This window comes from Papaver somniferum, chromosome 10, assembly GCF_003573695.1.
Source record: "Papaver somniferum cultivar HN1 chromosome 10, ASM357369v1, whole genome shotgun sequence".
Taxonomy (NCBI): Eukaryota; Viridiplantae; Streptophyta; class Magnoliopsida; order Ranunculales; family Papaveraceae; genus Papaver; species Papaver somniferum.
This window is the reverse complement of record NC_039367.1, coordinates 139141438-139161955: the sequence shown is the minus strand read 5'-3', so window position 1 is coordinate 139161955 and position 20518 is coordinate 139141438. Positions and strand designations below refer to the sequence as shown.

General features: G+C 37.3%; 3 protein-coding genes across 4 annotated transcripts; 1 reads left to right on the top strand and 2 right to left on the bottom strand.

Moving 5' to 3' along the window:
• Positions 1-517: 517 nt before the first annotated feature.
• On the bottom strand, positions 518-4753 carry LOC113318082 (DEAD-box ATP-dependent RNA helicase 56). Of its 2 annotated transcripts, XM_026566208.1 has the most exons (12): positions 4636-4753; positions 4425-4541; positions 3892-3992; positions 3163-3335; positions 2825-3056; positions 2539-2657; positions 1977-2033; positions 1710-1894; positions 1417-1561; positions 1211-1294; positions 1046-1109; positions 518-861 (listed from the first exon to the last, which is right to left on the bottom strand). In XM_026566208.1, the coding sequence occupies exons 2-12, from the start codon at positions 4538-4540 to the stop codon at positions 851-853; spliced, it is 1287 nt and encodes a 428-aa protein (XP_026421993.1). In that variant the 5' UTR covers position 4541; positions 4636-4753; the 3' UTR covers positions 518-850. The 2 variants fall into 2 exon arrangements, with proteins under 2 accessions (XP_026421993.1, XP_026421994.1); XM_026566209.1 differs by lacking the exon at positions 4636-4753 and having other exon boundaries at positions 3163-3471; positions 4425-4500.
• Positions 4754-8903: 4150 nt separating this feature from the next.
• LOC113316313 (B3 domain-containing protein At2g33720-like) lies at positions 8904-9377 on the top strand. Its single transcript, XM_026564525.1, has one exon. The coding sequence runs from the start codon at positions 8904-8906 to the stop codon at positions 9375-9377; it is 474 nt and encodes a 157-aa protein (XP_026420310.1).
• Positions 9378-9681: 304 nt separating this feature from the next.
• Positions 9682-12822, bottom strand: LOC113318884 (probable phospholipase A2 homolog 1). The gene is made up of 3 exons (XM_026567166.1): positions 12614-12822; positions 12419-12538; positions 9682-10121 (listed from the first exon to the last, which is right to left on the bottom strand). The coding sequence occupies exons 1-3, from the start codon at positions 12747-12749 to the stop codon at positions 9943-9945; spliced, it is 435 nt and encodes a 144-aa protein (XP_026422951.1). The 5' UTR covers positions 12750-12822; the 3' UTR covers positions 9682-9942.
• Positions 12823-20518: the final 7696 nt, after the last annotated feature.

Genomic DNA, 20518 nt, shown 5'->3' with positions numbered 1-20518 from the left:
TCGCGTTGCCTTCAGAAGGAAGGAAATTGATCCAAGCAAAGGAGTTGCTTTTCTACTGCATTTCAACTGCTAGAACTGCTGTATGCTTTTTCTGATGCGCTTGAAATTGTATTGAATTTGTTCAACGGCTAGCTGAGCTTCTCAAGCTATATGCACTTTTTTCTTGATTTGATAGGTGCTTCCTTAGGAAACCCACTAAGTTCTTCGCTCTTGATAAACGGTGATGTTCTTTAGGATGTGCTCCTTCAGGAAATGACCATATACTGAAAAAAGAAGGCTAAACACCTATAAAGTAATAGCTTCTTTAGGTTGTCAATACATGTACAAGAACCATATATTGACAACCTTCCACACCTCTAGCTGTACTATAAGTAATAGCTTTCCATTAGTAGCAAATACTATCACCCATTAGTTAGACAGTCGGCTGATGCATATGCTATAGCATTACAGATATGTCATGATCCATCCAAGTAATTTCTACGACTTCAACTACTGGTCAATTTCATTGACAATGAACTACTTACCTTAAACATGTTTTAAATTTTTAATTTGATAATCAAACATAACAAAGAAATGGAAAATCGACTCACATTCAGCTTGGTTTCATAACAATTAAAAGGCTGATCAAGCAGAATGCCAGACTAATCACTAATGTTACATATGAGAAATGTTTTAGGTATCTAGAAACTGGATAGATAATAGAAACTAGTTCACAATCTCTAGCTGCAATTAAGAAAAGATACTGAACTATTCACCCTCTCAAATGGTACACAAATTGAATGATGTCCTTGAAATTCAGCCTTGAAACTGTTAGCAGATCTACCGGCTTTCTGATGAGCTTTAATGAGCTTTAAGAGGGCACTGCCACAACAAAGGAAGAAACATGATAAATAACAACACCAGATAACAGTGGAACAATCAAATCATTAGTAGGGTATTCACCGCACAAAACATGCCAGTAAGTGGGTTTGCCGAAAATAAGAAACACCAAATTCAGATGCTGGTTTAGGAGTTGAGAAGTAAAAGTGCATAAAAGGGAACTTACTGTACGTTGAAGTATCAATTTGCTCTGGAAGCTCTTTAATGTCTACCTCAAACCTCTCTTGAACCTATACATGAAGTGACGAAAGTCAGAACAAACTTCCGTGAAACGACTGGAAAATAAGAAATTAAAACTTTGGAGACTGGGACGAACTTAAATGCCACTAACCTGGTTAAGAACATCTGAGTCGGAAGCAGATGAGACAAAGGTAATTGCAAGCCCTTTTGTACCAAATCGACCTGCTCTGCCAACCTGCCAAAAGAAAGAGATATTACTAAGTTTAACTGAACTCATACAGTACTGAGATGTCATTGAAACAAAGACCCATGTCAAGTACAAAGGCATGAAGAAGAAACAAGAGCTCAGCAACGAACCCTATGCAAGTAAGTATCAGCAGAATCAGGCATATCATAGTTGATCACAATGTTGACGCGTTCAATGTCTATTCCTCTACCAACCAAATCCGTTGCGACAAGAATCCTCTTATGCCCCTCCTTGAAACCTTTGTAGCGAGTCAACCTATGAAATATTAAAAGAAAATCCAATTTCAGGCGACAAGAGTAACAAGATGCAGATTCACTAGGGCACTTGCACCTTCACGTATTACACAACAAAGTAACAAGATCAAAAGTAAATAAATGAAATCTAAGAAGAAGAGAACATATACCTTTCTTCCTGAGACATTCCAGAATGGATGCAAATTGATGGGAAGTTGCACTCCACGAGTAACTTGTTAAGTTCAGCTGCTCTGCTCACACTTTTGACAAAAATTACAACTTGATTGAAGTCCAACGCATCCAGTAGATCATTCAATTTGCGGTTTTTCTCCAGCTCGGTCAATTTTATGTAGTGCTGAGCGAAACAGAAAAGTAATTAAGGAAAATGTTGAGAGACGTACAAAATAACCAGTAAAGAAATGATAGATAATTAATACCTGCACGAGCCCGTGTAGGGTCAACTTCGCCTCATCGTCAACATAGATTTCCATTGGCTGTAAGTAAAATGTCAGATCAAAGCAGATTAGGCGTTTCCTTCATGATAACTGAACCAAGATACGTGCGAACGACTCCCCAGAACATAGGATCCGCAAATACTTCGTCCCGAATAAAATTCACTCACTGCTTAAGAATGATGAAACTACACTACATTGAACTCTGTCACAAACCCCTCCAAGCTGAAGTGAACTATAACCAATGGATGACATGGTAACAGCAGCGACAAATGACCCAAGACAAAAGTTCTAAAGAACAAAATAATCATGACCCAATGAAAGCTGTATCCTAAAAGCTGCTAGATTACAGGGTACAAGGAAAAGGTCTACAAGTACTGAACACCATTATCCCAAAAGCTTCCAGAAGCTATCCAGAACACAATGCATGAAGTAGAGTGCACTGCTGAACACTTTCGAGATCTTGTTGTCTGATATAATCTACTACAAAGAACTGGTCTCAAAAAACAACTTCAGAAATTGAGGGGTACTGGCCACAGGACATTACATCTTGCATAAATTTCTTGCAGACAGGACGAATTTCCTTGCTGAGTGTGGCTGAAAACATCATGACTTGCTTATCATGAGGAGTCATCTTGAAAATCTCCTGTACATCTTTTCGCATGTCTACACAATTTACAGAACAGTGAGATAACTTTTTTTAAGGAAAAGAAATATAGACAAGGAGCTGATAGTTGGCATATCAGCAATCAAGAAAACAAATACAGAGGTTTGGACCAAAAGCTGCAATAGTCAAGAGTATTTCAGGTTTGACTATTTGCAAAGAACCATACCAAGAGACTCCAGCATTTTATCACATTCATCAAGAATGAAGTGCCTAACATTCTTCAGCGCAAGGTCCTTTTCCCTGGCCAATGCTAGTATCCTTCCAGGAGTACCCACAACAACATGAGGGCACTCGTTTTTCAATAATTCCTTGTGGGTCTTGATGTTAACACCACCATAGAACACAGCAACTTTAATATCAGGCAGGTATGTGCTGAACCGTTCAAACTCGTGGCAGATCTGTGGTTGAAATATAAGCATCAACAGAAAATGGTCAAAATCTTCATTAACTAGAACAGAGAACAAAAGGGGGCCTGTGATACGAAAGTTCAATATGAACACAAACCTGGTAAGCCAATTCTCGAGTGTGACACAAGATTAGAGCAGCAACTTGTCCAGCAACAGGCTCAATTTGCTGCAATGTCGAGAGGACAAAGACAGCAGTTTTTCCCATCCCAGACTTTGCTTGACAGATAACATCCATACCCAAAATAGCTTGAGGAATGCATTCGTGTTGAACTGATTGAGAACCAAAAGAAAAATTGGAGCCGAGGACCCTCAGTGAGTAAGAAATGATCTCCGAGAACTCTAATGGAAATGGTAACCAATAAATTTTTGCCTCCAAAACCAGGAGTACATAACTAGTGTATTTTACCTGCAAGTCAAACAACACCCCTCAGAATATGATTCCAGTAACGTGAACTAAAATACAACCACCAATACTACCAACAGGACTATATCAAAACTAGCCAACTGAATCATAATCTAAGATTACAAAGAAAGTACTACAATACAACCCCCCATAGCACGATACTCAACTTCGAGTACCAACAGGACTATATCAAAACTAGCCAACATAATCACAAAAGAAAGTACAATACAACCCCCTGATACTCAACTTCGAACAGGACTATATCAAAACTAGCCAACATAATCTAAGATTACAAAGAAAGTACAATACAACCCCCCAAAGCTCGATATGCAACTTCAAGTACCAACAGGACTATATCAAAACATGGAAGCAGATACACAAAGAAATAGCTAATAAAAAAGAATCCAAGTGAAAGCAAATTGCCTTCAGATGGATGCTCAAATCCCGAATCAACAATTGCTCTAAGAAGCTCCGGCTTTAATAGAAAATCTCTGAATCCAGAACTGTGTATTCCAACATAACCCCTGCACCATTCCAAAACATTCAAATTAGCCTCAAGCTTTAGGATTTCAAATCATTCAAAAATAATTCCAATTTCTAGGGTTTTGAAGAAAACCCAAAACGAAATCAACCTCAAAAATCTAAAATCGCAATTGCATCAATTTCAGTCGCAAAATTTCAGCTTCCAAAAAGCCAAAATTATTATCATTTATGAATTTCATATGAAAAATTCCCCTTCTAGCAAAATCAATCTCAAAATCCCAAATTTCCATCAATTTCATTCAAAAAATTTCTCCTTTCTAGGGTTTTAAAGAAAACCCCAAAACCAGCTTAATCCCCAAAAGGCAAAATCATATCAATTTCATTAAAAAAAAAAAAATCAACTTTCTACGGTTTTGAAAAAACAAACGAAGCAATTTCTAGGGTTTTTTTAAGAAAAACATAAATCTTCTTACTTTTTGGCAACTTCGCCAGTAGCTTTAGCACCATTAGAATCTGGTACTTTCTCTTCTTCCTCGTCATAATCAAGAAGCTCCTCCTCGTACGTATCGATCTCTTTTGTTTCTCCCATTCTTTAAGACACAAACAACCAAAATTAGGGTCTGTTTTCAACAGATCTCTTAAACAAAATCAAAACCCAACGAAGAAATTCAAAAATCTTCTTACCTTTACTGATAAAATTCGAGATTAGGGTTTTGAAAAAATTCGTAAAAGCCCTAGAGATTTGGGGTGGTTTTCTGTGTGAGTCGAAGAGAGTGTTTGTGAAGTGAATATCTCTTTTGGGTTGGGTATTTATTGAAACGAGAAATTTAGATCTTGTTGCTATGTGTGATCTTGGTCGTTGATATTTTGGTTTTATGGGTGCCAGGTGGGCTTATTGGACGGCTTAGAATGGTTCGAAATAATTTATTTTCGAGAAAAAAGATCTTTATTGAGTGGAATCGGTGGGTTTTTGTGACTAGGTTGAGTCGAGAATAATTTGCTGGGTTAGAATCGGAAGAGTATGTTTTCCTTAGAGCAAGCTATGGAACGAGAGTTCCCATTTGGTATGAATGAGTTTGATCAAAAGAAAAGCTCCCATCAAAAAAAAAAAAGTTTGATCAAAAAAACACCGAAGAAAAGGAGTGGGCTACATAGGAAATCAGCCGTCAGGAGAAAAAGAAAAGAAAACACTTAAAACGGCTAAAAATTTGCTTTTCAAATATATTTCTTAAAATTTGTATTAATTTAAAATTCTTGGATACATGAATCTTAATTAGGTTTATTATTATTTAAATGAAAAAAAAAACGGTATTCAGCCACTTGGAGAGAACATCAGCCGCTTAGTCAATTAAATTAGCTTCGATGGTCACATAAACACTTATTGAACTAGTCTTTTATTGGGTTTGGCAGTGAATGCTTGTTTTTAACACTCATTCCATAGTCCATGATCATAGAACAAATCTTATGAGTAGTGTTATGTTTCATTTTGAAGGAGTGACTACCAATTAGAGCAAATTAGAGTTTACTATGGGAGTCTTTCACTCTGTTTCCACCCCCAACTCTTTCAGACACTTATTCGAATGAATGAGTGGTTGGTAATGGAGATTATATGGGGGACTGTCTCCCGTGTGAAAAATAAGGCTACACGGGAGCCTGTCTCCTGTGTAGCAAAAATAATTGCCCTGCACGGGAGATATGTAACAATTTTTTTTTGGCTTTGGACTAGAGAAAGTCCCCCATGTAAGGGTTTTTTGGGTATTATCTTCTTAAACTACTTATCTCGATGGAGGAATGTCTCCCGTCTAGTCTTACCATCTATCGAAGCCAAAAAATATTGGGGTTTGCGTGTTCAGATTTTGTCGGTTGCATATAACAATGATTCAGCCGATTAGCTCACTGACTGAACTTAATTTAACAAATGAAGCCTCCCAATAATATACTCAACATGTATGGGATATCAGAACCATTCAAGGTTTTTTTTCTTTAAAAGCGGAATCAACCATGTAAATCAACAAAAAAAATAAAAATAAAAATTTGCTTCGCAAAAATAAATTTATGTGTTTGTAAACGTCATCAAACTAATTTCTAGTTTTTGGAAAATAACTTCTTAGCGAGAATTAAAATCAGGAGGCACACGGCTAGCTGGAATAATGGGCAAGTTGAACAGAGCCAAAGGTGGTTAATAGGCATAGTTATGATTGATCAGTGGGTCGAGATGTGATCTCCAAGTTCAACCTAGAAGGAATCTCAATAGATCTGTCTTTGCTAAACACCTTTCTTTTTTAGAATATAGATGAGGAGGGAAAATCTCAACGAAAGAACATAACACACATGACATGACTAGGTTTATTTTTTCATTGTTGTCTTTGCATGTATATTTCCGTTATGGAAACTACCCGGCTACATGCTCATTTCATTTTCATCGACTTCTATAGTTTCTAGGTTCAATGTAAATCCGACAAAAGTAAGTTGGGAGAAAAAGCTAGACTTTACTAAGTTAGACCTTCTCCACAATTAAGGAGTTAAAATCTCATGGGTACAGGTGTCATTGTACTACAATTGTAAAATCGTTTGGTGATTTATATATATTTTGATTCAAAAGGGGAAAATTTTATCGAAAACCAGTTCTATCACCAAGACAGTAACGGTCTAACGGAAACTGGGGGAAGAAAAAAAAAAAAAAACAAAAACAAAGAAGAACTCAAAGAAAGAAAAACAAAAATTCACTAATACATTATAGCCACCCAATTATTCAGCACATCATTCAAAGTAATTTCCTTAAAAAATTTAGTACCAACACACCGGTTGTAGATGAAAACCTTGACACTATCTATGAGCTTATCCAAATTCATGTATGTACTATTAAAAAATCTAGCATTCCTTTCTAGCTACACGGCCCACCAAATAGCAAAAGGAATAATGTCCCAAATTCCCCTCTTGATACTACAATTAGTACCTCTTTTTCTTCCGCACTCTCATATAGTGTCTCTGACTATGCTTTGAAACACCCATTTCAGATTATGACGACTTAAAAAGAATTTCCATAGTTCTCTAGTTATGTTATCTCACAATGTAAGAAGACATGTTGATTTGATTTTGCATCCTTCTTACAGAGTAGACAACCAGTAATAAGAATTGAATTCCTGTAAATATCTAAAGTTGGTGCAACATTGTAACAGAGTGTCCAGACAAAGAAAATTATCTTTTGCGGTATTTTAGGATTCCACACACATTTATAAGGAAACACAATCAATTCATCATCCTCCAACTCCTTATAACATTCAACAACAAAGAAAGCTTTAGTACCATTCTTCCAAACTACGCAACCATCACCATCTCTCTTGCTGAAATTTGAGACTAAATCCAGCAAATGTGTTATATCTTCCACCTCTTCAGCTTTTAGTGCCCTACAAAAAGCAAAGTTCCAACTGTTCTATGTGTTGAATTCAATCATCTCCTGAATAGTAGCCTCTTGATGTCCGCTAAGCTTATAAAGAGAAGGAAAGAGATTCATCAAAGAATTATTGTCCATTTATCCACACATCTTTTTAGAATAAACATATGTTGCCATGTGTTCACCTGAATTGAAGAATTTCTTTCCATAATGTCTTTACTCTTTAGAACGGCAGCCCATAAATCGTTTGGTGATATTGTTATTGACCTGAATTCAAAAAAAATAAAATAGCACTTGCTCTTTATCGATATAAATAGATCTCATTTGGGTGTGTATAACATCTCAATAGTATCGAAATATATTCAACACAACTTTGAGAAATACATGACGATTAATATCGGGGTCGCTTGACTTTTTGCCTTTTGAATAATTAGAATGATTTTTCGTTGGTGCTCGTGTTTATCTTGCCTTGATTGGGTTGAGTTGCTAGTTTTATTCGAAAGGACTGTTACTCGATGGACAATATGTGTTGGAGTATGACAAATGACATTTGGTTCTTGTGTGCCAATTAGCTCTCCGCTTGGCAAACCCGACTACCTCTTTAGTCACATCCCATGTTTTCCAATTTTCCTTAGGAAAAGGCCAGTCTGGTTCCAAACATAAACATACGGAAGCGAAATAAAATTCGGTTCAAGAGGAGAGGAAAATAAATAAAATATCTCAAATGTGTCACCAGTGGCGTATTTAGAGGGGGTCAAGTGGGTCTGCTGACTCCACTCAATTTTATGTCGTCCACCTTGTTTGTTTTTTCTTGACTCATCTGAGTCGTTTGAATCCGACTCATCTGGATTTGAATGATATCACCTGATTCATCTAGATCTGATTCAATATGTTTGTTTTTTGTGTCAGACCCGACTCATCTGATTCAAAAATATGTGAATCCGTAGCTTCACCACATGAGTCAGGTTTATTTTATTCTATGACTCAAATGTGTCCGAGCCAGGAATTAAGTCTAACTCACAATCTAATTCAAAATAAAAAAAACATACGGTCTAACATATGACTCGAGCCGAGTCAGATTCAGACGCTGAATCAGCAAAAAAGCAACCACACTCTTAGAGTGATATTATTTAGATAAACATAAGTCAACTCAAACATTTCCCTTATTTGACCCGGTCAAAGCAAACTTCTAGGTCCGCCATTGAATAAAAATTCGAGAAATACATGAAATTAATAATTCTCAGGTTATAATCATACATAGAAGGCAAATTAAAATTCGGTTCAAGAGGGAGGAAAAAATGGCGGTGGAATAAAAATCAAAACAAAACAGAAACCGAAACGTTGAATGTTACTCGGATATGTTCCAAAAGTGTTAACGTTTTCCAACTACAAACCGGTTTCATTTTCCGAACATACTACAAACCCATTTCCTTTTCCTATCATATTACAAGTGCAACGAAAAGCTATAAATAAACACAACGCTGGCCATACCATTACCACATTCATCAAGTAATTAATTCTTGCAAGCAATTAGAAGAGTTTATTACAAGTTCTTTCAATGGCAGCTGCATTAGAATTAGCACCAGTGGCATCGTCTTCCAGTAGGCCTCTTGTCTACCATCACTCCCTACTTAACAAATGCGATGATCAAGTTACACCACTCTTCAACGATGATGGTCCATGGGAAATCAAGAAAAAACTTAAAAAGAGTGATGTTGGGAAACTGAGTAGACTTCTTCTGCCTCGTGGCATGGTTGAGAAACACATATTCCGGTATTGGGATGAGGAACGTGTGCAGCGGTGGTTGGATGATATTGATGGGTATCCCATGAAGGTTATGGAGTTCGATACTTTGAAGGTTCATGAACTAGTATTCAAGAATTGGAAAAGTAATAATTCCTATGTATTGCAAGGTGAATGGATTTCTAAATTTGTTAAGCCCATGGGGTTAGAAGTTGACGATGAGATTGGAATGTTTTATGATTCAACGTCGGATCGCTTTGTTTTCAAACTACTCAAGAAGCATGTTTGAACAATGGCTGCTGCTGCTGAGACTCATTCTGATCATTCAATTTTTCATAGTAATTTTTCTTCTTTTCTTTTGTTTCAATGGTGTAATAAAATTTAGTAGATTAATTTTTAGATATTATGTTGTTCAGTTCTCTTTGATAATCAGAGCATATATACTCCTGCTGCATTCTTGCATAACTACTCCCTCCGTCCCAGGAAAAGTGATACTTTCACTTTTTCCCGGGAGGAAGTAGTATCTGAAGACAAACCACAAGCAAGTGAACTCAGCAAGAAAGACAATAGAACTTGAAAACAGTAACTACAAATATTTGGAAGCCATGATTGCCGAACAAAACTTTCATAATTATGATTTCGTTCTGATAATAGTTCATGATGAGACAAGCAAATCAAAACTATTTAGCGAGAATGGGTCGGAGAAACGAAATCAGTTATGACTAGTTCACTGTTAAATCCTAATGGTTCCAATAGCAATACAATCAATCAACCAATGTGGTTGGAATAAATATTTCTGTAAGTATTGTGGGTAAAAGATGCTTCATCTCCACCCATGTATCTTCTATACTCTGTTAAAGTTCAAATCTTTGACTGCCTAGTTGGCTAAGCATAATGGCCATATCCATACCTTGGATCATTGTAGGCATAGCAGTTTCGTAAGGGCATACTTGAGAGAATCCAGTCTTCCCAGATTTCTGAACTTTTCTTATGCAGTTCTTGAACTTCTCATGGCATTTGACACTCATCATCCCTGATAAAGAACCAATTCAAGTCACAGAATCAGCATCAACCTTGCTGGAGAAAACTATCAAATCTACATGAGCATAGAGTTCAGTAATAAAAAAATTAACACGCGCAGATACTTATGAATCTTCAATACAAAACTTTCAGCTTCGTTATAACAGTTTAACGAAATTGTGCCCCAGTAATAAACAAATTAACTGCAGAAGTTTCAACCTATCTATCTATGCTTTTAAAAATTTAAAATCATCAAATGAACCAGCTGCAAACATTGAATAATATCGTGCAGAAAATCCCAAACGTAAAAGAAATTGTCATGAAACATAGTTAACCTACAAGTAACCAAGTATGAAGTATCTAATTTGAGTGGGTGTTGAGAGTCTTAAGAGTTGACAGCGACTAGCATTTATTCGACAAACACACAAGAAAATCTAGTGTGTACCAACTACCCAGATATCTAATTAGTGAGGGTGTTGAGACTGATTAAAATTTATAATTTGCATACCTACTTAGTAAGTCACTGTAAGTGCAGAATTGTGCAAAGGCATAAACATCCATAAACGAACAATAATGGGAGTTTAAGAGGTCGAGCATTCCTACTGATTCTACAAACACATGGAGGTGGTAAACCACTCAGACAACAAAGGATACCACAACTATGTGATTACAAATTCTAATAGTATATCCTAGAGCTGCCAGAATTTCAGCACAGAGTAATCCACCTCTTAAATCGTTAAAAGCTACAATTTATCAATAAATATGTTCAAGTTACAGAATGAACAAAATCCATCATCTCAATTCATCTCCCATAAAAAAAAAACATGTTGTTCAAAAATAAAGAAAAATGCTAGACAACTATCGTCCATGCTAGCTAGTTGCTAGCAGTATCCAACATGGCAGTGAATCCCATAACCTATTTACCTTGGAATTACCCCAACGGGTTATTCATCGCATCAACATAGCCACCACGTTTGAGTTCTAACAACTTGCTAGCACAGAGTTGTCTAGCTCAGGTCTAGGAAAAAAGGCATATGCTAGAAAACCAGCTCTTGTGCAATCTAGTTGCTAACAACTGTAGGTGGCGGTGGTCACTGCTGAATTCCCCTGTTCACCCAAAGGGTTTGTCAAGCCTGAGAACATGGGCTCCTAGCCATCACAGTGCCAGTAACTTGCTAGCACAAGAGCTAGTTATTTACAACATGGTTGTACACAAAGTTTCTTTTATTTCACTCAAACACCAAAAATCTGATATGATCATTAACATGACGCACCCAAATTTCTATACTTCCTAAAATCCTAACGTACCAATTATAAATGAACCCAATTATGGGTACTGAAGTAAATCAACCAATTAATCATTCTAAAACACCTTCAAATTTTACAAGTTCAATGGTCATGTCAACAGTCAATATAAAAACTAAAAAGCACATAGAGTAGTGCAGGAATGTTATCATTAGAAGCTACACTTCTATTCTAAATCAAAAGCACAAGTACTCAACACTTTTGCGAAAAGAGCAAAGCCTAAGCTATAAATGTAAGGCTCGAAAATGAAAAATGAACAATCCATCTGTCCGATTTAATTTCCCTAACTCCCACAAAAGAAACAAATTTTTTGGAAGTACAGGAAATGCCAGACAACTAGCACCCATGCTAGCTAGTTGCTAGCACTCCAACATGGCATGGATCCATGCCCTATTCACCCAGAGAGCTCACAAATCCCCAAGGAATAAGACATCTATATTCTATGTACACTGCACCTTAGAGTTCTAGAAACTTGCTAGCATCGGATCCAGTTGTTTAGCACGAGCCTAGAAAGAAGGAAAATGCTAAAATTATCTCTTGTACAACCCAATTGCAGACAACCTGAAGTGCCAATGGGATTTCATATCCAATCTACCAATGAACTTCCCAACCCAGAGGGTTCATCATACCAAGAATTAGGATTTCCACATAGCCGCCACATTGGGAAGCTAATAACTTGCTAGCACAATAGCTAATTCTCCAATACAATGTTGTAGACAACAAAAAAAATGACTCATTTTTCGACTAATTCCACACATCAATTAGCTGATACAATCATTAACACAACACATCTGCAATCCAACCTTCTTCCTAAAACCCAATTGTGCCAATCCCTAAACAAAATTGAACTATATCACCATTTTTAATTTTCCACCACGAAATTCACACAAAATAGCATCAAATGTTTATAAAAATCAATTAATCATTCTAAAAAAACTTCAAATCTTCACAAATTCAATGGTCAATTCATCAGTCAACACCAATTCAATCAATAAAAGCTCATACCTTTTTTCTCAACACATTCATCATGAACTTTACAACAAGCATCAAGATCATCACATGGTTTTTGTCCAGGACATCCAGTCCATCCCACCCCACAAAACTTTCCATATCGAATCCCCACACCTACATTAACCAAAAAAAATTAACAAAAAAAATGAATCAAAAACTCAAAACTGTTGGGATCTAAAGGGAACTTACTGTTACAGTCTTGTGCAACACATGTTTTGCTGCAATTGATCTGTGGATCACTGTTTGCTGCAACGATGAACAAGAAGGAGATGGTGGTAATGATGATGATGCGTGCCCTCATGATATTGCTAAGAACACGCACCATATCTCTCTCTCTCTGATTGTTTTTCCCTTTCCTGGTTTTCTGGACTTAACAAGAGGGAGGAAGTTTTAGGGTATTTATGTCCAAATTAGACTTATTTTTTTCCTCAAGGACGAAGTTCAAGATATATACACCCAACTTATCATTGGCTCACAGGGTCAATGTCCTATGGTTGGTGTCACGGTTCGTACAATCCAAATGCAACAACTAACCTTGCTTGACAATGGCACTGTGCTCCTCATACTAAACAGAGGCTCAACCAACTCGCACTTAGCCAACTTCTTCAATTTTTGGCCAAAACTCTATTCAGCTCATACTAAACAGAGGTTCAATTCACAATCTTTTCAAGCAAACAAACTAGCACACACACTTCGCTTGAAAGCCAAAACAAGGGACAAATGCACCAACATAACTTAGTTTTAATCTTGTCCGAAGCCTTATCATTACTGCACACTTAGGGTTACAACACTCTTCTTTTTCCGGATTACCCAATCCCTTCATAAGATCAGGCTTATATAACCTTACAAAACTATATACAAGTAACTGTCAGGCAGTTACAGATTTACTTTACACAAGGCAGTTGGCCAACTGTGCCAACTTTCCTAACTCCTTTCCTGAAGCAAACCAAACAGTTCCTAGCTTTAGAAATGCATAAAGCAATATTCTTTGCGTGTAACCAACTCATAACCGTCAAGGCCATGTGCCCGACACATGTCATCCAACCTTGTTGCGCAATGATAGATTTGGCCAGCCAAAACCCGACAATCATTGCTGAGCATTATTCTCCCAATGATGCAACTGTGCTAATCCAAGTTTTGCTTGCATGCATGCATGCCCCATGCATACATATATGCCAAACTCATTTGGCACCTCTTGATGTTAATCTCACATCTTTGGCCATGTCCAAACCCTGTTTGGCCCATGCCTTTGCCTAGTTGCAACTCTGAATGCGCCACCGCATTTCTAGCCTACGCAATGTTGCCAATAATGCACTATTGTTGCGCATTATTTCTAGGCCACTGGAGCAACCGGTCATAGACCTCCCCTACCAGCTAAACTCGACGCCCTCTTCGATTATTTTTGTTGTAGGTAAGCCTGAATTTGTTCTTCAAATTGCCACAACGTATTATCCTTCTCCCAAGAATCTTCGGAGTCTGGCAAACCGTGCCATTTTATCAAATAATAAGTTCTTTTATTCTTCTTCCTTTGCCCCTCAACTCGATCATCAAGTATAGCCTCAACTTGCTTGTCGAATTGTGATCTGATTACTGGTGGTGCACGCTTCCCTTGTTGTCTCGAAGTGTCCAGCAAATCAGGATGGTACTTTTCCAAGTAGATGACATGAAAAGTGGGATGCACTTTCAACTGTTGCGGCAAAACGAGTCTGTAAGCCACCTTACCAACTCTTTTCATCACTTCAAAAGGACCATCATTTCTTGGAATTAGGCCTCTATGCACTGTCTTCCTAGAAATCTTCTTCCAAATTTGGGGCGTTATCTTCAACAACACCATATCTCCCACCTCAAATTCCACATCTCTGCGACGTAAATTAGCATATTTCTCCATGCTTCTCTGCACCTTGGATAAACTGTCACGCGCTTGCTCAATCATCTTCGTTTTAGACCTTGCATAGCGATATGCTGTTGGACAGAAGCCTTGCTTCTTAGCCTTTGGCACCTCATGAGGGGTTAATGGTTGTTGTCCTGTTGCCAACTCAAAAGTACTCAACTCCGTTGATGAACTCTTGTGCAAATTGTAACAAAATTGGGTCGTATCCATCAATGCCACCCAATTTCCCTGGCTTGCCGTCACATAATGACGCAAGTACTCTTCTAGCAATGCATTTATCCTCCTTTTGACTATCGGTTTGCGGGTGATTGCTAGTAGAAAACTTTAGTTAAGATCCAAGCAATCTGAACAAGGAAGTTCAAGATCTGCCTATAAACCGTGAGTCTCTATCACTCACAATATCTTGAGGAAGTCCCCAATACTTCACTACATTCTTGAAGAACAGATCCGCTACAATGTCTGCATTACAAGAATGGGGACAGGGAACTAATGTAGCATACTTCGAAAAGCGATCAACGACGACCATTATCGAGCTAAAGCTTAGGCCTTGCACCTTCGGCATCCCATTGATAAAGTCCATCGAAAAGCACTGCCATGGCTTGTCAGGAATCAGCAAAGGATTTAGTAATCCTGCTACACTTCTCCTTTCCATCTTATCATACAAATCAACGTCTTCTTCCATCTTAGGCCAATAATAGGAACAAGCTATCAAAGCATGCATCTGTTCCATGCCTGGATGACCAGACCAAATGGAATCATGCGTTTCTCGCAAGAGTTCCCTTCTCAATCCACCCGAATTGGGTACATAAATTCTTCCTCCTTTGGCATAGATGACTCTATCATCTATCCAATATCGAAGAATGATCCCATCACAGATCTGCTTAGTCAGGCACACACATTCCTGATCATTCTTCGTCTCTTCTTTGATTCGAGGAAACAACTCTGCCTCAATAGTTGTCAGGGTCGCAACATATTCTTCTACCAACTTTCTGCTTAACGCAACTGGCACAGAATTAAGCCTTCCTGGCTTATGTTCGAACTTGTAGTCGGACTCGCTCAAAAAATCAAGCCACCTTTCTTGGTTTGGCGAAAGTTTCTTCTGGATGGAAAAGAACGTAATGGCAACATTATCCGTCCTTATAATAAAATAAGTTCCCAACAGATAATGGCGCCATGTTCTTAGGCAATGTATCACTGCCAACATCTCTTTCTATTAGAGCATAGCTCGGTTGAACCCACCAAGCATTGATATGTCAAGTTTAGTTGCCATATTTTAGTGAATCAAAACTCATTTAAGAGTCGCTTGATTATGTACTAGAGTCAACTTCGTATAGGTTAGATTGAAAGTATTAGGATATGAGACATTACAAGTATTGCGAAGACTTGAAGAAGTGAAGAAGTAAGAAGCTACAACGACAACATCATCCTTCCTCTTGAGGTTAGTGATATTTTACTTGAACTGTTTCATTCCCAACGTATCTTTCAAGTCGTGCATCTTGAAAACAAAACTGCGAAGCATGTTTGCACTCTAGATAGACATAGTATTAAGGAATACAATACGAGGTTTATTGCTTAACCATTAAACTTTGTAGATAAGACATCGACATAATCGTTTAAATGCTATTGTGATTATGTATGGGTATGAGGTGAGGATTTCATCCTAGGAAACAATGTTTTACATGGTTTTTAAGGAAGTAAGTTCATAAACTTGTTTATGAATCGAAAAGGAAATCGCCAGGCGTTATTGGGATTGTTATTCATTGCAAATCTTGTGAACATCCAATATATGTGATTTAGTATAACCGCTCACGACTTGTTTGTGTTCTTGGTAAAACTATTCACAAAGGCCTGACTTACGTATTAGTATGACTTTTATTAGTTAAACCGATCTTAAGTAATCACCTTTGAGGTATGATCGAGTTTGTGATTTGTGGTTGACCGAATCTGGGTAAAGGAGAACCGATCCTAGTAAGAGGTGCAACACATCACAAGGGGAATCGATCCTTGTATGAGGTGCAACAAAGTTTATAGAATAAAGGGGAACCGATCCTATGGACATGTACAACACGTTTTTAGGCAAAGGGGAACCGATCCTATGGACATGTGAAACACATATAAGTTAGATACCATATATATGTGCGGAACCGATCCTAGTACCTAGTCAACCGAATTTTGGAAAGCTAGTGTGACTATGCACAGTACTCACATAGAGGTAGAACCGAAACTTGTTTTGGTAGAACCGTTAAACCCATGATTTGTGATTGAGTGTTCTTGATCAATCACATAGTTCTTGAAAGTCAGATGAACCAACTCTAAACTTGTTTGGAAGTGTGGCAAATCGGTTTCAAGGGTGTAAGTATGAAAGAGGACTTACAAAGTAAGGATGTCGACACACTTTGAACGCAAGCAATAATGTTTATCTTTCATTGTTCAAAGTCTTAATAGCTAATGGAAGAAAATCCCAGGATCGAAACATAAATAAGTTAATAATCTTTTAATTAAGGTCTTAATTTTATTTTAGAAAAATGAGAATTAGTAATGTGCATTTACTAGTTGAGATTTTCCAAAGAGATTTTCGGTCATTATTTTAGACAGAGCATATCCAGGAATTATGGAAACCGAATTTGGAATATATTGAATATCTTTGAGAATATTTTCGGTTTTGGAAATTCCTTGGTGTCTAAACTTCCTTGTCTATAAGTACTTGAAGTTTGCATTTCTAGCAAACTAATCTTTCGTGACAGCAAACTTCCTCGGTTGTGTTGTTACTGGTGAAGCCGCCTATTCGGAGAGGAGAGTAACCTAATTAGGCGAATCTCTTACGTCCGCTCAGTTTAAAGTCTTCTTTGGGATTGAGAAGCTCTACGAGTAACGTTGGTGGGAAACTAGATAATTGCGGTTTATCTTGTATTCTCGACTGATTTGATTGACTAACGGTGGTTGAACTTTGATTGCACCTAGTTTGTTTATGCTTGAGAATCTTCTCTTCTGATATAAGATTCATTCAAACTAGATCGAAGTTTTGACAGGGATCTTTAGACTGTTGTTTGTGCTAAAGACAATGATAATCCATTGTTAACATACTCCGTTCTGTGAGTTATTCATCACAAGAGATTCAAGTTGCTGTGTGCAGGTGTTTACTGAATATCTAAGAAGATTTGAAGACAAAGTAGATTTTGAATATTTCTGAGTTGGGGTTCATAATCTTTGGTGTGCACAATACTTGTTTCGGTATAAGAGGATACAACTATAATAGATTTATCCTTGTGGTAGATTGGATTGATTAGTTGTGTATATCGACATCAATACAATTCGTTGTGAAAAAGTATTGATTGCAAAATATAACAATTACTTCGGTAGTTGAACATAAGATAGATATAAGAACCTGAAGAAGGAGTTTATGTTAAGATAAAAAGAAGAGCCTTTGTCCGACTCATATCACTTGGTTGAAGAGAGTTGATACCAAACGGATTTGTTGTTCCTTTAATGTTTGGAATACGAACCAAAGGAATTGTTCCAAGTATGTGACTTATTCATAAGCTGGAGGCGTAGGAATACAGACGGAACTAGGTGAACTATAGGTTTAGTTGCTTGGTCTCAACTATACGATGTTTAATTTTGTGTAGCAGCTTAATCCTGAGAGTATTCAGTTCTGTACAAGGTCCCGGGGTTTTTCTGCATTTGCGGTTTCCTCGTTAACAAAATCTTGTTGTGTCATTTACTTTATATTTCCGCATTATAATTGTTTTATTATAATTAAAGTAAATTACACGAACTTTAATTCCTATTTACTTGATAAGAAATCTTATTGTGTTTGGTTAAGTCCGAACCTTTTTATCAAGTAAACATACTTCGTTGTTGTACAGTCTCGATCTCGTATCCATAGACGATCACACGAAGTGTGAACCGATTAGTTGCATTGTTTCGACTCAGTCCATAGACAAACACTTTAGGAGAAAGAACTTATAGGTAGGAAAAGTTTTAGCTTGAGGTATATTTGGGTACCCTCGCTTTTTTAATCGGTAACAGAGCAGGCAAACACGAAAAGATCTAACAATCTGTGTTTGGTGCGATCCAACCTATAAGAAATTGAATCCATGTATGATTCAGTTAACGTGATGGCAAGATTAGATGACTCAAAATTGTTTGAAGGTATGTCAGACAATGAAATTGTTGAGTTCCTACGTTCCAAAGAAATTTGGTCTGTAGAGGAATGCCAATTGTATCTCAGACTCACTGAAGATCCTAAAGAAAAAATGAGTCGAAAACTCACTGAGTTCGCTGAAATAGAAAAAAAATCACTGATCTGTCTTTAAAACTCGAACTTTATGAGTTAAAGGAAGACGAGTCTTTCAGAAAAACATGTAAAATCCTTACTGATAGTCAGCAACTACAGGATGAAGTGGATACTTTTCTTTTGGAGATGGAATCCATAAAACAAGCTTCTAGAGAACCAATGTCTGAAAGAAGCCAATACCTTCATGACTACTGCATGAATTTTTCTCTAAATAATGTAAATATGGATTTGTGTCCAAACGCTGTTGAAAACAAGCCAGATATCTGTGTCAACATACCATATACAGATATTGTTGAAAAGACAACATACTCCAAGCCCACAAAGTCCCTTGAACTTAAAATGGATAGCCCACTTGAGGAAAGTGGTTCGGATCCATGGTTAGACCCTAAAACCGTTTCATGGGAAACCGAATATGAAACAACACGTGGGTTGGTGATATATACGAAGAAAGAAAGTTTTCTTTTCATATTCTCTTCTTCGTACAAACCGAATGAAAGAGAACAGTTCAATCCGAACTCAAAAATTCATCTTTTTGATTGTCTCCTGAATTCGAAACAGGGTCTTGGTTTCTCTTTTGCTGTCTCTCAAAGGGTACCTGCGATCTTCCTCTACTACACTTTATAAAGAAAAGTTCGAATATCAATAGGGATTTTCTATTGTATGTTTCTTCTTCTCCTGTTCGAATTTACAAATTCCTACAATATTCATAACATCATGTATAATAGGAATTTCACTAGTGGAGAGGGTTCGAATGAAAACTATTGTTAGAGCATTGCTCGGTCGAACTCGCATGCGTTGCTATCTCAATCATGTTTGTCAATGTTAGTGATTAAAACTATATGTCTTGATTTCTAGTTTACTTATGACTAAGTCTCGGTCTAGGATAGTTAGGAATAGTTGAGCTCCAGACTCCGTGGCGATTATCTTACAAAGACGAAGAACTACTCAAGGAACCAGTGGAATTCATCCGACCAAAAGGTATGTGGATACTTGAACTCATCTGTCATTCAAAAGTCTATCTACTCTATATCCTACTCTTGAGGCAAAAGTCATATAAGTATGATAGTTTTCATACATACACATTTGCTATTTCGAGCCGAGTTTACTCGCCTATATTTTTCTCGAAATATGTGTCGGTAAGCTTTTTCTTTAACCATTTTCATCTTTACCCGTGACGAAAGTCATGATGACGTTTCAATCTTGAAAATAGCTTTGATGACGATAGTCGATTCTTTATGTCTAACGACTATTATAACATTATAGAAGAATGTTTGAATGATTGAAATGTAGAGTTGAGATAAGTAACTAACTATGGATATAAGCATATATAGTGTGTTCGCACATTAGAGTATAAATCCATGTGCCGGAAACCAAGTGCGTGCATATGTGTGCATGCGGTATTGGTGAAGGAGACAGGTTGGGTACGCATACCTGTACGCGTACTGGCGGAACTTTTCCTCCCAGAAAATTCTGCTGAGTTTGGAGTTTACGAACTCATAAACCAGTGACCTTAGGTATGCTTACTGGAGAAACTTTTCTACAGGAACATCTTCGTCTCATCGTTTGTGATTCCGCAATATCTAGTTTCGCTACCATACGATTTAGATTATTGTGAGGTGATTGATAATACTAGGATGTTCTTCGGGAATATAAGTCCGGTTTATCAATTGGTTCTTGTTCACCTTGATTTTATCAAAAGACAGAACAAAACTTGTAGGTTTATCTGTGGGAGACAGATTTATCTATTATCGTAGACTTTTCTGTGTGATACAAATTTGTTTATTAAAGTCTCCGACTTTGGGTCGTAGCAACTCTTGGTTGTGGGTGGGATCATCTAAGGGAATCAAGTGCGTAGTATCTTGCTGGGATCAAAGACGTAAGGAGCGCAACTGTACCTTGAATCAAT

Excerpts from the sequence above, each read along its gene's own strand:
- LOC113316313 (XM_026564525.1), top strand. The coding sequence starts at position 8,904 with ATGGCAGCTGCATTAGAATTAGCACCAGTGGCATCGTCTTCCAGTAGG.
- LOC113318884 (XM_026567166.1), bottom strand. The coding sequence starts at position 12,749 with ATGGTGCGTGTTCTTAGCAATATCATGAGGGCACGCATCATCATCATT. Across the intron at positions 12,539-12,613 it reads TGTTGCACAAGACTGTAACA|GTGTGGGGATTCGATATGGA; the intron begins GTAAGTTCCCTT and ends TGGTTAATGTAG. Across the intron at positions 10,122-12,418 it reads TGAATGTGTTGAGAAAAAAG|GGATGATGAGTGTCAAATGC; the intron begins GTATGAGCTTTT and ends GTTCTTTATCAG.
- LOC113318082 (XM_026566208.1), bottom strand. The coding sequence starts at position 4,540 with ATGGGAGAAACAAAAGAGATCGATACGTACGAGGAGGAGCTTCTTGAT. Across the intron at positions 2,034-2,538 it reads GCAAGAAATTTATGCAAGAT|CCAATGGAAATCTATGTTGA; the intron begins GTAATGTCCTGT and ends TTTTACTTACAG. Across the intron at positions 1,895-1,976 it reads CCCTACACGGGCTCGTGCAG|CACTACATAAAATTGACCGA; the intron begins GTATTAATTATC and ends TGTTTCGCTCAG.